The 17196-nt window shown below is 38.2% G+C and overlaps 1 protein-coding gene across 1 annotated transcript in view; it reads right to left on the bottom strand.

Annotated features, from left to right (window-relative positions):
• Positions 1 to 606: 606 nt before the first annotated feature.
• The window catches only part of MDFIC2 (MyoD family inhibitor domain containing 2), a 108416-nt gene continuing 91826 nt past the window's right edge, over positions 607 to 17196 (bottom strand). The window contains exons 4-5 of the mRNA XM_070456145.1: positions 11542 to 11763; positions 607 to 3313 (exon numbers count right to left, since the gene is read on the bottom strand). Of these exons, the coding sequence (XP_070312246.1) occupies positions 3057 to 3313; positions 11542 to 11763 (479 nt within the window). The 3' untranslated portion in view covers positions 607 to 3056. The remainder of the gene's footprint in view (positions 3314 to 11541; positions 11764 to 17196) is intronic.

Here is a 17196-nt window from a genome sequence, read left to right as displayed (position 1 = left end):
TATGCCTTCATGTGATATTTCCTATTTGTGAAGGTTCCCTGACTGAATATGTTGTCTCATTTCTTTGGGACAAAAAAAAGAAAAAACTGAGGTGACTTTTGCCTTATTAACTTTGATTGTCCAGCATTGATAATTAATTTTGTAGGCCTATCAGCTTATGTAGTGGGAAAATTTCATTATCAAGTTAAATGTAACTTCGTTTCTTCATGGCTTCCCATATTTTGTAGGTCTTTAGAGAAGCAATGGTTTTATAAAAATCCATTGAGCAGAGCAAAGACAATGTACTTATCTGGTTATATTGTGTAGAAAAAAAAAAATCTGGAATCCCTATAAAGGTTGTATGTTCTCAGAGCTCTCTTATCTAGTGTGCGTCCTTAAATCAGAATGTTCTTTTCCCTAAGAAGCCCACCTTAAAAACAACATTATCTTTATTTGTGATCACAGGCTTTCATCATGGCAGAAAAAAAAAATCTGAACCTTCTCAGACTCAGATATTTGTATTTAATCAATAACTATGTTCCTTTTTCATCTGTCTTACCTCTACAATTGCATTTTCCCAGCTGTGTATGCTTTATTGTGTAAGAATTCAATTGAAAGAGCCATTCATGTTTGCAAAAAGGATGATGTTTTATTATTGGTGATAAAGAGAAGAAATTTCACACTTTGTATAACCGACCCTTTCTTTTAGAGCATGGCAAATTCTGAAAGTGAGGAATAAGTTAACAAACCGTGGAAAGAGAGGCCACAGAAGGATCTTGTAGTATTCTGACCACAGTATAAAATAAGAGCTGACAATTTTTGTGTCTTTAATTGACAAGTATTCAGTTCACTTCTAAAATGGATCATCTTTGCCCAATTTGAGGGTTATATAGACTAGAAAAAGTAAGGGGATGATAGTCAAAATATTTAACATTTATATGACATGGCCTGATTAATGAGATGAGATACTATATTATTGGGACAGGATCCCAAAGACCCTCTACAGGTCCAGATGTTCTTTCTTGAGTGACTGGACCGTGAGGAGGTGGGTGGGGGCTCGGAGAGAGGCCAGGTGGTTAGGAGTATGGGAGAAGCCCTAAGGAGGCTCACAGTAGCAACTGTTTCTGAGCCAGTCTGGTAGTATTTTGATATTTGAGCAACTGGAACAGGTATACAGCTGCCTGTATGGAGCTGCATAGAGCTGAACTAAGAAGTAGAGAATCCTGGGGTAATGCACGGCCATTAGAACTCACCGCTTTGTTTCTGACACTGCCATTAAATCACTGTATGATCTTGGATCAGTCAGTACTTGGGGGACTGTTTTTCTCTTACAAAAATATTGGGTAACAATTACTTTAGGTCCCCTGCTTAATAGTATATATTTTTCCATCCTAAAGATCTGCAAGTTCTATACATACAGTTGTCTCTAAGCTTCTAGAAAGAATTGAGACTACAGTGTTTCATAAGGTTGGGTTCTGTCTTGCTCTGTGCTTTGTGGATAACATGATAATTGAACAGGGACGAAGTCTGCAGTAGCCGTAGATACACTGGGTTACGAGGAACAAGACAAGAACAGTTCAATGTTTTTTATAAGGGCAGTTTAAAATATTTTCAAAAGATTAAGAGTTTTCAGTGTTTCAAGAAAGTTATTGCATAGTAGAAAAATGTGCTAGTTGGCTACAGACACAAACCAAGTATGCCTTTTGTCCCAAGTTGCCAAAGTCAGGCAAAGATAGATATTTTGGAATTTGTTGTTGTTGTTGTTTGTCTCGATCATAAAAGTTCCCTTGACTCATTTCACTTTTGTATTCTTTGGTTATTGATAAAGTGTGTTTTTTTACATTTGATGAAGGTAGTGAGATAGCGCCATTAGAATATTTAAGAACACGTTTGTGAGCAGTGCCATGCCTACAGAGACTAAAGAAAATTCAAGTGACTTCAACCCCCCAAAATTGTTTTAATTTGTTTGAATTGTTTGTTTTAATTTGTTTGAGTCAAAAGTCGCTTTCTAAGTTTATACCACATCTTAAAAAGATTTGTTGTAAATATGAGGAAGTGCTCAATATAATTGTGAATCACTTGAATTTTCAGAAAAAGAAAAAAGATATGGTTTCTGAAGCACATTCTGTGTTAGGAAACTCAGTGCTGAATAAGTACCTGCACATGTATTTCTTTCGGGTTCCTACACAACTGATCATTTAGTAAAATGAACTGGTTCTGTTTTAATATCCTGTTGCTTATTGTACCTGACAAACAGAAATGAGGAAAATGAAGAATTGATGATCTGGGGTCATTTTCTTGAAAGTTGCACATAATTCCCATTTCTGCTTATTAGAATAAAAAAAAGATTTTCTGTAACAAATTAAGAATATGCATAACCTGTTATGACATAGTCATAAGCATATAATAATATGGCCTAGAATTACAGTACTCTCTCGAAGTACATCATATTCAAAATTCACTGGATATGTCTTAGAGACATCTGTTGTAATTACAGGAACACGGTTTCTAATTCATTTAATTCCCTTTCCTACCTAAACTGTACATATAAGTGAATTTTAAGAGACTGTATAAATAAATTTTTAATTACAAAATGATGTTATACAATACATTATTAATAATAACCAACAATGCATAATGTTTATGCATGAGTCCATTGGAAAGACAAGCTAATGTATGTCAGTTCTAAAAGAATGCACTAATTTGTCCTGAATTTGTGAATGAAGTTGAATCCATGATGCAAGCCAATGAGTGCAATAACACAGAATGGTTCTGCATGCTATTTTGCAGTCAAGAAACATCTTGTACCTATGGCATTTAAGAAGTATTTAAGATTTGTTCATCACATGTGATCAAGATCTGATTTTTCAGCGAGCCATGCGGTAGGGAAATTTGGAACAAGACCATTGAGTTGACAATACTAGCTTTTTCCCAGACAGGTGCAGAATAAAATGGTCTAGAGCATCCAAGAAATGTGTACAGTCCTTACATTTCAGCACATGAAAATCACAGGCTCATTGTCATGAAGTTTCCCCTGAGGGCCAAAAGGTCTGCCTGAATGTGGTCCCTTGGTGGCACTAACGATAACAGATTTCTGAAATCTCCATGGCCAGCTCCAGACACTCACTGGTCTCATGACATTCAAAAAGGCTGCAGTCAATGTCCCAGTTACAGTTGCAGTCATTCCGGGAGTGGCTTTCATCTGAGGCGTGATGGTACCTGTGCGAGGGGCAGCACACGCTGATACACACAGTTTCACACGTGTCCGGGAGCATCAGGAGACAATCCAAAAACTGGCAGAACAGACAGGTGAGGATAAGGGAGGCGCAGTCCTCTGTTGAAAGAAGAAAGAAAGACAATTATATGTGGCTCATCTGGGGACGCAGATGCGGGGCAAGCATGTGCAGTGGTGTGCTTGATAACTTTATAGCCGACTCTTAATTATTTATCTGTATTGGGGGTGATGTACACCGTTATTTTCTCAAGTGCTCCCACCCCCGTCCAGTATTCACTCTAGTTAAGTAATTGCTTTATTAACTTCCTGAGCATTTCCTATTGATTCCACATAATCTGGTTATTTAAAGTGCTGTCCCTTTTCTAAACTCCTATATTTACATTGTGTATAGAGGTGCTGGGAAGCTGCACAATTAGCTACCTCTCTTGAAACCTTGCAGTGGTCTGAAAAATAGCAAGTCCTCTCCAAGTGCTGGGAGCTTTCAGGAGCAATTAGATTTGGGGACAAGGAGAGACCATCCACATTTCTGGCTTCTCGTCACAAGGCTTTTTTATTTGTTTGATGTGGATTCCAGTAAATCTGCCACACCCATATTCAATGCCAGTGAAAAGCACATTTCAAAACCTAACATAAATTACTTTTTAAATAATCGTAGTTGTTTGTGGTAGTCTATTATTTTTAAGCCCTGTCTCATTTTTCCTCCAGTTATGTAAAGCCTTGATTTTATATAGTTAAATGAAATATATCATCATATACACCTAAAATGATATAAATCTTATCAATCCTCTGTAAGAAAACTGTTTTAGAAATTTGCTATGCAGGCTTGTAAAAATATGAAAAGTATCTCTAAGGCATTGAAGGTGATTGGTAATTCTAGCCAAGCAGCTGTTATGGGTTATGGATTATTATTATTATTTTTTTTTGGTTTGTTACTATAAAGGGAATTAGTTAGAGATGCAGCAGCTCTTTTGTTAAAATTATAACTTCTTTCCTTTTCTTTCTTCATCTCTTCATCCTTCCTCCTTCCCTCTTTTTTTTTTTTTAGTTAAGAAAATCTCAAAAACTTGTAAGAGTTTTGAAAAAGGGTAGGTAAGTGTTCATGTGATATATCATCTAATTAATTAAAATCAGTATGCTGAAGACTGCTAATGGTTGAAAGTAACTAATTTTAGTGTGAATTGGGGGAAATTCCCCTCTCCTAATGGGCATATCAATCAGTTAACATTATTAGACTTTTGTAATCTATTTTTCCTCCATTAAGAATGTTAGTAATCTTTGGTTTTCAGACTTCAGTTGACTGACTACACAAGCATGCAAATTCTGCTCTCTGCATCATCTGCCAGTGCTGTCTAAATGTTTTTAGGTCCCCATTCATTGACTTCTTAAGAATGTCTTATGGAAAACTTTTTTCTGTTATTTATAACAGAACTGCTGTTCCGTTTCACAACACTGCTCAGTGTTTAAGAGAAGGGAGAATATGGAAATTCTCTGAAAGGGAACAAATATTTTAAATAAACTCATTCTAATTTATTAAAAATATATATATATATATATATATAAAGGTCTCAAATGAGTTCTGCATACAGGTAAACAAAAATCTTCCTTCATCCCTCAGTCCCTCTGCCCCTCTCCCCAGCCTCTCACCCTCTGATTCTTTCTTCCCAGTAAGACAGAGTGGTAAAGAACCATGCCATAACTTTTATGACCACTTTAATTGCTATATATTGTTGCAGGTGCTGTGGCCATTACTCAGTATTTATAGTTTAAGTGGCCTGTTTCATAATATGTCTATGGTGTGTGTACTCATCTCTTCGCCAGACAGGGTATATTTTTATTCCCTCAGAGCCAGTTTCTATCATGTGGCCAACTCACCTATATCTCATAAGTCACTACAAATCACCCACAAAAATTCAGAAGTGAGTGAGTGCCGTTCATAGACTCTAATCTCAGTATGCATTTCTGAAGAGGGCGTGTTGGTGGTCAAAGATCTTGGGCATAAAGCCTCATCACTTTTTTTAAATGCCAAGACTGCTGCTCTAGCAGCCCCTGGCAAAGAAGAGGATCTCAGAAGAAAATATTCCAAGCAAATGCTCCCTGATCTCTTAGACTGGAGAATCAGAGACTTACTCAGGTCTGTGACCATATAAAAATAATTTACCCACCAGATCCTGTCATTTGTAAGTATTACAAGACTGAAAGTTTGGCTTAGAAATAAGTCAGGTTGGGTGCAGGGTGTCCTCTGGGGATGGTATTTCCTATCAGAGTGTGAAAACCTGTTTGTGAAATGGCCTTGTAATTTCCTGTGTGTATATAACTGTTTGGTTTGAATCCTCTTGCCAACATCTCCTCAAGTTGTCAGACCCTGGAGGTCTCTGCTTCTGATGTACACCATAGATTTTATGTATAATATTATATATATCATACTATATATATATTGACCTAATCCTTTGGTCAAGCTGGCATTTGTTTCCTTCCTTGCCTCTATCTTGCACTTGAGAATAGAGCCCATTATTCTTTTTCTGTTTATAAGTCAGTCCTTTTTATTTGGTTATAAAAGCAGAGCCTCTAGCCCAGAGAAACATGGCAGCATTAATGAATTGAAAACAGATTTTCCCCCCACTTTCAAGTGTGTTCCACACAGTTCCTAAAAGACGTATTAAATAATTCTGCATGATCAGGGGAAACTGTTTTGCATGTGGTCCATTTTTGTTTGCACAAAAGTAGTGTAAGCAGTTCAGGGGAAAATTCTCAACTGTTTGAAAAGAGAAATGGACTTTCCATTCTCCTGAATGGGTATATTTTCCTTTGCCTGCAGTATTCCTTGGGACTTTAATGTTGCATAAACTTGATGTTCCATAGCCTATCATTAGCACTCCTCTTGACCCATCTAAAACATCATGGCATCGTGCCCAGCATCCATCCAGCTGCCTGCATCTCATCTCTTCCTCACTGTGTTCAGAACATCTCTCACTTACTAGGGCCACATTGCATCATTGAGCTCCCTCTTTCCCACATTCCACAAACCTGTCTCTTCCATAACTTTATCTTGTGAATGGCTCCTGAACACACATATGGATTGCCTCAAAGCTGCAACTCATTCCTGTCATTTTTCTTTTCCTCACCATACCGTCCCCAACCAGTTCTCTCCTGAGTTTCACTGATTCCTTTGCAGATTCCTATTTTAAACTCGTCAGCCTCTGTCCACTGTCTTAGCTGTAGCCACCATCAGGTCCCTGGAAACAGCCTCCTGTCCAGGACACTGCTTCCACATGAGCCCACCTCAAATTCATTAGCCCCTGTGATATTTAAAATCATAAATGAGAACACCTCACTCTCCCTTTAGAATTAGGTCCTAAATCCTTAACCTCTGGCTACAAAGCCCTCTGCTTTGAATCTTCTCTTTGGTTTTATCTTTTTCCAAATGCCCTTCTCTGTGGCTTCTGCTAGTGCCACTTACTTCTCTTTTGTCTACTAATAGTTACTAGTTGCCGAGGAGCTAATGTCCGTGCTGATGATCTACTGGAGACCGGAGGGAACAAAAGAAGAGGTGGCAGAGCTTTCCTATTATTGCTAATTTCCTCACTTGGCTTTTCAGCTGTCTCCATACCTTTGCAACACATTCATTATGTATTAAATTCCTTTAATTGAACTACCTGACATCACAGCATAGTCTCCGCGTGTTTCTGTCAGGATACCCATCTCATTTCTCACTTCTTCCTTCCTTAAACCTGGGTTAAAGGAGATCTGAGACTTTCAGGCCATTCAGGTGAATGTGGTATTTGCCTTTGAGCAAGAAGCCCTGACAAACCCCTCTTAGGGCGCTTTTATTTCCTCTTTGCTTTCGCCCATAGGGCGCATGGAGGCTGTGAAGACTGTGAATCTCATGATCCTGAAGGACGGTTGCAGCCTCCGGACCATTCCAAGTGTAATTAGAATATTGGCTATTTAAGGGGCAGAATCTGTTTCTGTTTTGTATATACATTCATTTGTATTACTTTTAGGTTCCACATATAAAGTTTGTCTTTCTCTGCCTGACTTACTTCAATAAGCATAATACTCTGTAGGTCCATCCAAGTTGTTGCAAATGCCAGTACTTCATTCTTTTTATGATTGAGTAGTATTCCATTGTGGAGAAGGCAATGGCACCCCACTCCATTACTCTTGCCTGGAGAATCCCAGGGACGGGGGAGCCTGGTGGGCTACCGTCTATGGGGTCGCATAGAGTCAGACACGACTGAAGCGACCTAGCAGCAGCAGCAGCAGTATTCCATTGTATATGTACACCCTATCTTAATGTGGTTGCTAAAGGGGAGATAGAAGGTGGGGGCCAATTAGGGGTATGGGCTTCACAGACACAAACTACAGTATATAAAATAGGTAAGCAGCAAGGATATACTGTACAGCACAGGAAATTATACCTGTTATTTTGTTATATCCTATAATAGAGTATAATCTGCAAAAATACTGAATCACTATGGTCTATACTTGAAGCTAACACAGTCCTGGAAATCAAGCATACTTCAGTTTTAAAGAGGCAGGGAGCTCCCCTCATGGTCCAGTTGTTAAGATTCTGCACTTCCAATGCAGGGGGCACAGGTTTGATCCCTGGTCAGGGAACTTAGGATCCCACGTGCTTCACCACACAGCCACAAAATAAAAAAATAAATATGGGGGATAAGGAGAGGCAGAATCTGCCTTATTAGGATCACATTTAGTTACAATGGAGAAGGTAACAGTGCGGAGGAATTTCCACTAGTGTGCCTGAGGTCAGTCCCTCATTCACGACCCTGTCATCTCTGAGTTTGCCCTTCTAGCTGTCATTGTTCTTGCCACCACCATGTCTGGAATGAGGAGGAGGGCGGAACTAGCAGCTGTAGCTGCCCTCTATGGTCCCTATCACACTCAATTCCAGAAGCATACCTCCTGCATCTTTGGGAATCATTTTCCAAAGTGGCAAGAACATGGTTTAAAAAAATACAGATTTAAAAAAAAAAATCCTATCCTCTTCTCCCAAAACAAAATTAAAAACAAAAGACAAGATGAACCTCATCCAAACCCCATATTCTGGTACATTATGGTTAATGTTCTGTCACTGAGAGAATTTGGCATTAATAACAAGATTCATGACATGGTGGCTCCAACTGGTTACTGGACATTTTTGGTTCAAAAGTATAAAAATTGGCTCCCATTCCCCCAACATTAAGTTCCTCAAAAAAGTCTGTAATGCAGAATGGAAACAGATAAAGTGTGACTGCCTTTCGCTAGCTGGGGTATCATCCCTGATTTTATCAATTTTAATAGCTACTTAAATATGTCAAGATCTATTTAAGTTCAGACAAGCACAACTAACATTCAAGGTAGTTCTTTAGAACTAGAATGACTAGATTTGGGTGATACTTAGTAAATTTGTGCTTATGTTTTTTTCTGAGCAAATGAACTGAAATAATTATAAAATTGAAACATTTTATAAGGTGACACTATTGCATTTAATTGTATGAAATTTACAGTGTAGAAAATGTAATCATTTTATTCAGTAGTCCATGGTGTAATTAAGACTATTCTTTTGAGGTGTCTTATATTTATGATCTTCCTCTTCCACTTGGATGAGACACCTCAGATTCAAAATTATACATCCATTAGGTATATTCTCAGGATTCTTTTTAAGAAGCCTGTTTTCTCATAGCATGTATATCCCTGGTTTTATCATCCACCGGGATGCTTTTACAGTCAGAACATAGAAGCAGAAGCACAGATAGTGCTCTGGACTTCTCCCCTTTTCTTCAGGAGTGGGACCACACAGGATGAGCCATGATTTAATAATAATGTCGCAGCACATAGTGTGTGATGTGCAGTAAAGATCCTTCTTAAATTCCCATCAGAGCACACACCATGAACTGTGCTAATGGATGTAGCACATTTTACAAAATCTGCATGTGTGAGGCTTCTCCATCCTTGTTTTAAGTGGGGCAATGTATATAAATAATAGATATTAGCAATTAAGCATCCATTCCTATGCACTCATTTATATATTTGAAAATAAATTAACCACAAACTACATGAAAGTGGATGCAATCTTCTCTTTTCCCTTCTGTTTCCCCTGCTGTTCCTGAAAGCTATTTCTGTATTTATCTCAGTATGAACAATGACCCCCAGCTCTCAATTTCTGCATCCTTAAATTAATTACTATCAAAATTTCCTAAAATGAAGTGAATCTGATTTAACTATTTTAGTTCCTTGATGTTTGCTGTCTAGGATAATAAGAGTTTCTTCACACTGTTTGTGGGCCCTTGCCTGGATGTTTTACTCTCTCTTTTAACCAGATACCAAAAGTGTTTACCTTGGTAGGGAGATTTTTTTTTTTTTTTTTACAACTAGGGAAATGAAGGGTAAACTATTACCTAGGTTGTTAGCTTAATATTGGAATTTCCTGGACCAGAGTAGCCTTGGTCCAGGCCTTAACAAGACAGTGTAATTCAGTGGTCTTCATGAATCTCCTTTGCTCTTTTGTAGAGTGAATAGTTGTTTTTTTCCTACATGAGGCACCAGAGTGGAGTTGCTGTTTTAATAGAATAGTCGTTTGAGTCTTCCCTGAGAATACAAGGGTTCAGGAAACATGCTGACTGCATTGTCCTTCTCATCCTGCCAAGATACCTGATAAGACAGGTCAGAGTGGTTCTGTTGTACGTGTGTGTGTGGATACATATAATGGGAATTCCTGATTCTGGAATCATTATAAGAGCTGTGTAACCCTGACACGATTTGACAAAATTCTTTACTGTCACAATGCTGAGAACTCTGTTGTATTGCCTGTCTTCTTGATTAGCATCAGGCTCTAGCAAAACCAGAAATATGGACATCATCTTGACTCAAGGTCATAACCTGGCAGTCTACAGGCCAAAGTTAGCCAAAATCCATATCTTGTTGTGAGTATCTGGGGCTTTATAAAGGAAGTTGGCAACATCATAAGTGTTGCCAACACTTACAAATTGAGAGGTTGCATGTAACATTCTAGGTCTGGCGACTCTGAACCTCTTTTTCCTTCTGGCAACAATTAGTTGGAGCTGAGTAGAGGTAGCACTCTTCACCTTGCCATGATACTCACCAGTCCCTATTGTTTACCTCCAGGCTTCATTATTCGCATTATCACCTGGCAGCTGCAGGTGGTCCTGTCTGTAGCTTCTAGTCTGAAGCATCCATGACAGCATTTTCACAAGATCATATATAACATGTATTAGAAATCTTTTCCTTACTTTTTAAACCCGTAATCATAATAAAAGCAAAAGTTGGACACCTATTATGTGATAGACTTTGTCCTGGATGTTTTACCCATGCTATTTCATTTGATCTTCAAAACACGGTACGGTGTGTTACCAGCACCATTATATAACTGAAAGTCTGAGATTCATAGGTGGTAAAACTTTATCCAGTTTTATACAGTGAATAAATTTGAGTCAGGAATTAAGCTGATGTGATTTCAAAGTTCCTGTTATACAGAGTTCATTTCATTTTTTGTCTTATTTTGAAAGGCAAATATGAATTTAAATATAGACCAGAAACTATACCCTGTTATGTTTTCCTTTGAGAAACTTTGAGTTTTCCTTAAATGCAAATATCAATATGGAATATTATAAAGCTCTTAAATGATTTGCATCTTCTGTAAAGGTCACTGCAAAGTTAGCCTGACTAAAATTCCATATGTCTTAGTCTGAAGTCCATTACTTTGAACTTGACTATGCTGATCATTTAACATCAGCTCAGTTTGAAATTGGTTTTGCAAATGAAACATGCCTCTTATGTTATACATCGGGATGGTTTGGTGTAGCTTTACACTGATTCAAATGCCTAGGAGATAGTGTTACCAGAGGAACCAACCTTTTCCCACAAGCTGCTGATATCAGCATCCTTATAGTTAAAGAAGTCTATTTTTACACTTTTTCAACTTTTTGATACTATTCCACTCTGCCTTCTCCTCTCAGTCCTCTCAGTCTAGACTCAAAGGTTGAATAGTTCCAGATCCAAGAAGAGAAAAAAATTGGCCATTTTTAAAATTTACTTCAACGCTCCACGGCAAGGATGATTATACCTCACTCGAGCTATTTAAAACACTCTGCCTCAGACTCCCACCGTTGAGAGCAAACAACCTGCCAAGCACCTCGTAATTGCAAGGTGACCTTGACATGTGTCATTCAGCAGAGTTTTCAAATCAAAGTCTTCCTGTTTAATATTCATAAAGACGTTCCCCCCCCCCAACAGCATATGTGATGATTTTCCAGGGGCCGGGGGTTGGGGAGCTTTATTTAGAGATGGGTTGATTGTGAGAAACATACCATCAGTGTCTCTCGGATGAACTGAAGTATCATTTTGGAGGTAGGAAAATTTCGTCTGCCTTTCTTCAAGGGAGGACAGTGATATGCTGGATTCTGACAGTTTTTTCTCACTGGGGGTTTCCTTGGCTGGTCCATCTGTGATATTGAATTCGGATACTGAATTTATAACGATAGCATTAATGGCTTTCTCATCTGCCTGCTTTTCATTTGTGAGTTGCACATCTAGATGAAAAAAGAAAACACACATACAGAGACCTGCTGTAGTTGACATGACCTAGAGATCTAAAAATGGATGTTTGCAGACAAATTCCCATGCTAGACTTTTACAAGATTAAAATCTTATTTGAAAGTATGAAACATTACTGAATAGGATTATTTTGAATGAAAATATATGTAAGAATAAAAGTGCAATAATTATAAAATTTAAAACACATTGCAATTTTCACATTTCATGGTAATTTGTAACACTAGTTTCCATGGTGGTCTTTGTAGTAATGGGTGGGAGAAGCAAGGCATTCATTCACTATAATTAACAAAAATCTCATAAAATGTTGTCAGCTTATTGTCATAATGTGTTGTGGATCTCAGAAGTAGTATTGGGTTAGCCAAAAGTTGGTTTGGGTTTTTCTCTAACATCTCATTGAGAAACCTGAACCAAACTTTTTGGCCAATAAAAGGATTTTTAAATGCTGGACAGTACTGTTTAATAGTGTGTATGGTCTCAATCAAGTTATTGCATTTCTGTGTCTTTACAGACCTCGGTTTCCTTCCCTGTATAAGAAATGGGGTCACACATAACCAGCCTATAAGCTCATTTCTGTGTCTGCCCTTGAAGACTCTTTAGTTGCCAGTCTTTTCTCTGCTTTGCCATTTGTTAGGTCCTTATAAAGGTGATAGTCTTTGTGGCTTTGAGGGTGTGCTTCCTGGGGAACAGGCTTTTATTTCCATATAACAACCTGGCAGGGAACATCTAGCAAGGTCTTTGAGATTCTGGTTTGGAGAGGCACAGGGAAGACTGAGAAAACCTAGATGCTTCGAGTGTTTCCCAACTCCTATGTTTGTCTACTGATTCCCGCATAATAACTGAGGGTGTTAGCACTGGGCTGGGCCCTGAGGATTCAGTGCTGCCTGACTGGGGCTTCCCTGGTGGTTCAGACAGTAAAGAATCTGCCTGCAATGCAGGAGACCCAGGGCCAGTCCCTGGGTCAAGAAGATCCCTTGGAGAAGGGAATAGCAATCCACTCCAGTATTCTTGCCTGGAGAATTCCTTGGACAGAGAAGCCTGGTGGGCTATAGTCCATGGGGTCGCAGAGAGTCAGACATGACTGAGTGACTAACACAACAACAACAGAAGTATGGTCACTGGCTTTTAGAAATGTCAAAAAAAAAAAAGAAAGAAAGAAATGTCTAACAAATCAGCAATGCAGTAAAACGTTGAGGAGCGTACAACAGAAGCATACCACAAAATGAGGTTAGAGAGAGAGACCAGACAGGGCAGTGGTGCAAAATATTGCTTACTTGCACCAGTGAAGTGATCCAGAGATGGAGAGAAGGGTTAACAGATGTGAAACATACATCCAGACTGATTCCCAGGGACTTCTCCAGACCTAAACAAGCCCCAGTCCTGGGGATCGGGCAGCACTATTGGGAGATAGTGAAGATGATTTCTGGAGAATTTCCTTTTCCATCACTAGCCAGCCCAGTCCCTGATTCAGTAATGCTCACTGAGTGACTGAGATCAATAAAAGAGTTGGCAACCTGGTTTAATTTTCCTGTGCTTAGGATGCTCAATGCAAGAAGTATCTTCCTGCCAACTCCATTTTCATGGTCCTTTCAGAAGTTGCTTCTTAGTTTGAAGCAGATGGAAATCTCTATTTGATCCCACCTGCTAGGACAGGGGTTCCTAGACCTATCCACAGAGTAGAATCATCTTGGAAATCTTTTAAAACTTGGAAATATTTTAAAGATCAGGCACCCCCTCTACTCTAACAGATTGGATTACAGTTCCTCAGAGATTTTGGAAGCTCCCCAGAAGATTCCAACATGCAGACAAGTTTGGGAACCACTGCCATAGTGACCTTCTGCTTTTGAGATTGGAAAAAGAAGAGAACAGGCTACTGATAGGTACATCAGTGATTTTCAGAAGCTAATTATGAAACAGTTGCTCTCCAAAGGCTCCTAACTGGTGTGAGAGCTGACAGTATTGCACACACAATTGTCTTCAGCCTTTTTTGTTTCTTTCTGAGCCTCCAAATAGACTTGACTTTCAGCAGTGCTTAATTTTTATTTTCTGTCTCTTATGCTCTTGGCTTTAAATCTCTTGGATTCAGTTTGATTCACCTTAAAAGGGATTGGCAGAAACGGGGGTTCAGGAAAGTATCTATTGTTGATCACATTTAATGTAATATCAACCTAGACAGCATATTAAAAACCAGAGACATCACTTTGACTACAAAGGTACATATAGTCAAAGCTATGGTTTTTCTAGTAATCATATATGGATGTGAGAGTTGGACCATGAAAGAAGGCTAAGCACTGCAGAATGTATGCTTTCTAACCTCATTTTTAACTTTCCAACTCTCAAGAGAGGACTCTCGAGAGTCTGTTAGACAGCTAGGAGACCAAACCAGTCAATCCTAAAAGAAATAAACTCTGAATATTCATTGGAAGGATTGATAGTGAAACTGAAGCTCCAATACTTTGGGCACCTGATGCAAAGAGCTGACTCACTGTAAGAGACTGTCATGCTGGGAAAAATTGATGGCAAGAGGAGGAGAGGTGACAGAGAATGAGTTAGTTACTGGATAGCATCAGACTCAATGGACATGAGTTTGAGCAAACTCGGGGGGATGGTGAAGGACAGGGAAGCCTGGTGTGCTGCAGTCCATGGGGTTGCAAAGAGTTAGATACAACTTAGCAACTGAATAACAGTAATAACAATGTAATATTGAATTGATAGAATTAGCTCAACAGATTGAGAAACTCTTGGATTCTAACTCAGGAGAGGTTCGTGGATTTAAGATAATGATGATAATGATAAAAAAGAATATTTTTCTTGCTTGGATATCAAAGTGTCGACTAACCACCTATAATCACAAATAGTCATTCAAATTATGCTTTCTCTGAGAAGTACTGACATTTGGGGCCAGATAATTCTTTGTCACAGGGAAATTATAGAATGTTTAACAACATCCCAGTCCTCTCCCTACCTGATGCCAGCAACACCAATTGCCCCAGGATACAATAAACAAAAATGTCTGTGGATATTGCCAGATTTCCTCCAAGGGTTAAAATCACCCATTTTGAATACCAAACCACTGCCTTAAATGTGTGTGTGCGTGCGCGCATGCGCACACACACACACAGAATTCTATACATTTTATGTCAAGTGTTCTGTGTTACCACTATGTACCTTATTTAAGCATCACAGAGACACTAGGAGGCAGTTTTTGTCAGCCTTCCAGAATACATGGGAAATGTATAAATTGGTACCCCAAGTTAACAGATGAATGAGTAAAACCAAAGCTTAGGAAGTTTATTTAGATAAGTTGCCTGAAGCTTCCTTGTTGGTAAATGATAGAGCTGGGATTTGAACCCAGGCCGTTTGGATTCCAAAAACGTTGCTCTTATCCCTGTCTCTTTATATTACTCAGTATTTCCTCCAATTTGTTCTTAGCTTTTATCTCTCTTTCCTCACCCCTGGAACTGCACATCAGCAAAACCCTTTTCACTCTAAATCCCTTGATGTGTCACCTACCAGAAATCAAGCCTTGCAAATAACATCACTTTGTAGATATACCTCTCCCTCAGCAAGTCTTTAAAAAGTAGGACTACCTTCTTGCACATTTAGGGAATCCTGCCTGTTTAGTTGCAGCTTCTCTATCCTCAGGAAAAGCTGATAGATAACAAAGCTTGATGAGTATAGAGATTAGAGCAGCTATTTGCTTACAGAATTAATTAACAATCAGTGCAAATTATCACACGTAGTCAGGCAGCATGTAATGTAAATTGCTTTTGCACAAAGTAATTCAGTAACAAAAAAAAAGTTGGATAGAGGTTACTGGAATGTAAGAACATGCGGAGAATACAGTATACAGCCAAGTGGTATATGATTCTCTTTTTAATTTCTCGACACTTTTAAGTATAGCATTTTGAATCTAAGTGGTGTACTACATTAAGCAACCATTTGGAGACACTGGGCTTGTACTGAGAGAATTTTATAGAGAAGTTAAGCTGCCATTCATAAAGTTATTTTAATTCTATATCTGTTTATATTTTTATTTTTTTCCATTCCCCAGTGGGAACTATCTGTTACTCATTAGAAAATCATCTGACAAACACACATTTCAGAACCCAGTCTGTTCAACCCAGAATTCTGACATCTGAAATGAGTCACAATTTTGGGTGAATGTTACTGACATCTTCCGTCTTTTGTAGATGGAGTGCTAACAATGATTTCCCCAGATTCCTTCTTTTGTGGTGTTATTTGACTTTGTACCCAAAGTATTATAAAGTAACATAAGCTAAAAGGAGAAACACATAAAAAGTGGTATCACATCTTCTGCAGAGAAAACTATTTTGGAATTAAATAAGGAATTTGTGAAACTATATTTGGGATGTTATACATAGTTCTTGACATTAACTTAGAGAAAATAATTTTTTTCAACAGGAAAAAGATCACAAAAATTAGGACAAAAATTAGAAGTTCATCTGTATTGTTGGGGAAAAATATTAGTGTATACTGAAAGTCAAGGAAATAGAAAATTTCTGTTTGGGTAGAAGTAATTGCAGAAGCAATGGGAATAAATGCGAGTAACAGGGAAGACAGACAGTTAATTAATTTTTTATTACCACTGAGCAAATGTTATTAATTTACTTCAATTAACATTTATTGAATACCCACATGCAATGGATGAATCAATGTAACAGGAGATATTAATTTATTTACTTGAAGTTTTTAAGGAAACATTTTAATGATTTTCATTTTTGCTCACTAACTGTGACTTTGAATTTTTGCATTGGTGCATCTTCAGAGTGTGTGTGTATATATATGTATGAATTCAAATTAAGAATAAGTAGCATTACCCCCACCCTGCCCCACAGACACTCCTCTGATTCATTCTTGTTTTTTTCTTCCCTTCCACTCCCCTTTCTTTCTCTGGGTTTACTTCTTTGACAGAGCTTTCGTATCTCTGTTACTGGTTTCTTTTCTCCCCTCCCATTCCTTCAGTATTCCTCAAACTTTGTCCTTTTAGTTCCTTGCTTTGTTCCTTGGTCTTAATTCACACTCACAACTCATTTTCTTTGTGCAGTTGATTACCAAATCTCTATGCAGTCAGTCAGCCAGGCACATAAACTGTGTGCCTGGATATGCTTGGGATTTCAGAGACTAAGAGCAGATAGTCTTGGTCCTCAAGAGACCCACAGTCATCACAAATTGCAGTCTTAAACATGCAGCTGACTATTGGATGTTTTATTTCCAAATTATTATAGTTGTTTTGCCTCTTTCTACTTGGCCTTTCATTCTCCTCCCTGAACTTGATATTCCTGGATATCCCTGAAGAATTCATAATTTAATTTCTTTTCAAAGTATTATCCTTTTGCTGATTTCTTTCTTTTTCCATTTATTTTTATTAGTTGGAGGCTAATTACTTT

The sequence above is a fragment of the Odocoileus virginianus genome, chromosome 26, assembly GCF_023699985.2.
Source record: "Odocoileus virginianus isolate 20LAN1187 ecotype Illinois chromosome 26, Ovbor_1.2, whole genome shotgun sequence".
Classification (NCBI taxonomy): domain Eukaryota; kingdom Metazoa; phylum Chordata; class Mammalia; order Artiodactyla; family Cervidae; genus Odocoileus; species Odocoileus virginianus.
The sequence above is the reverse complement of the archived record's forward strand: the minus strand, read 5'-3'. Positions and strand labels throughout refer to the sequence as shown.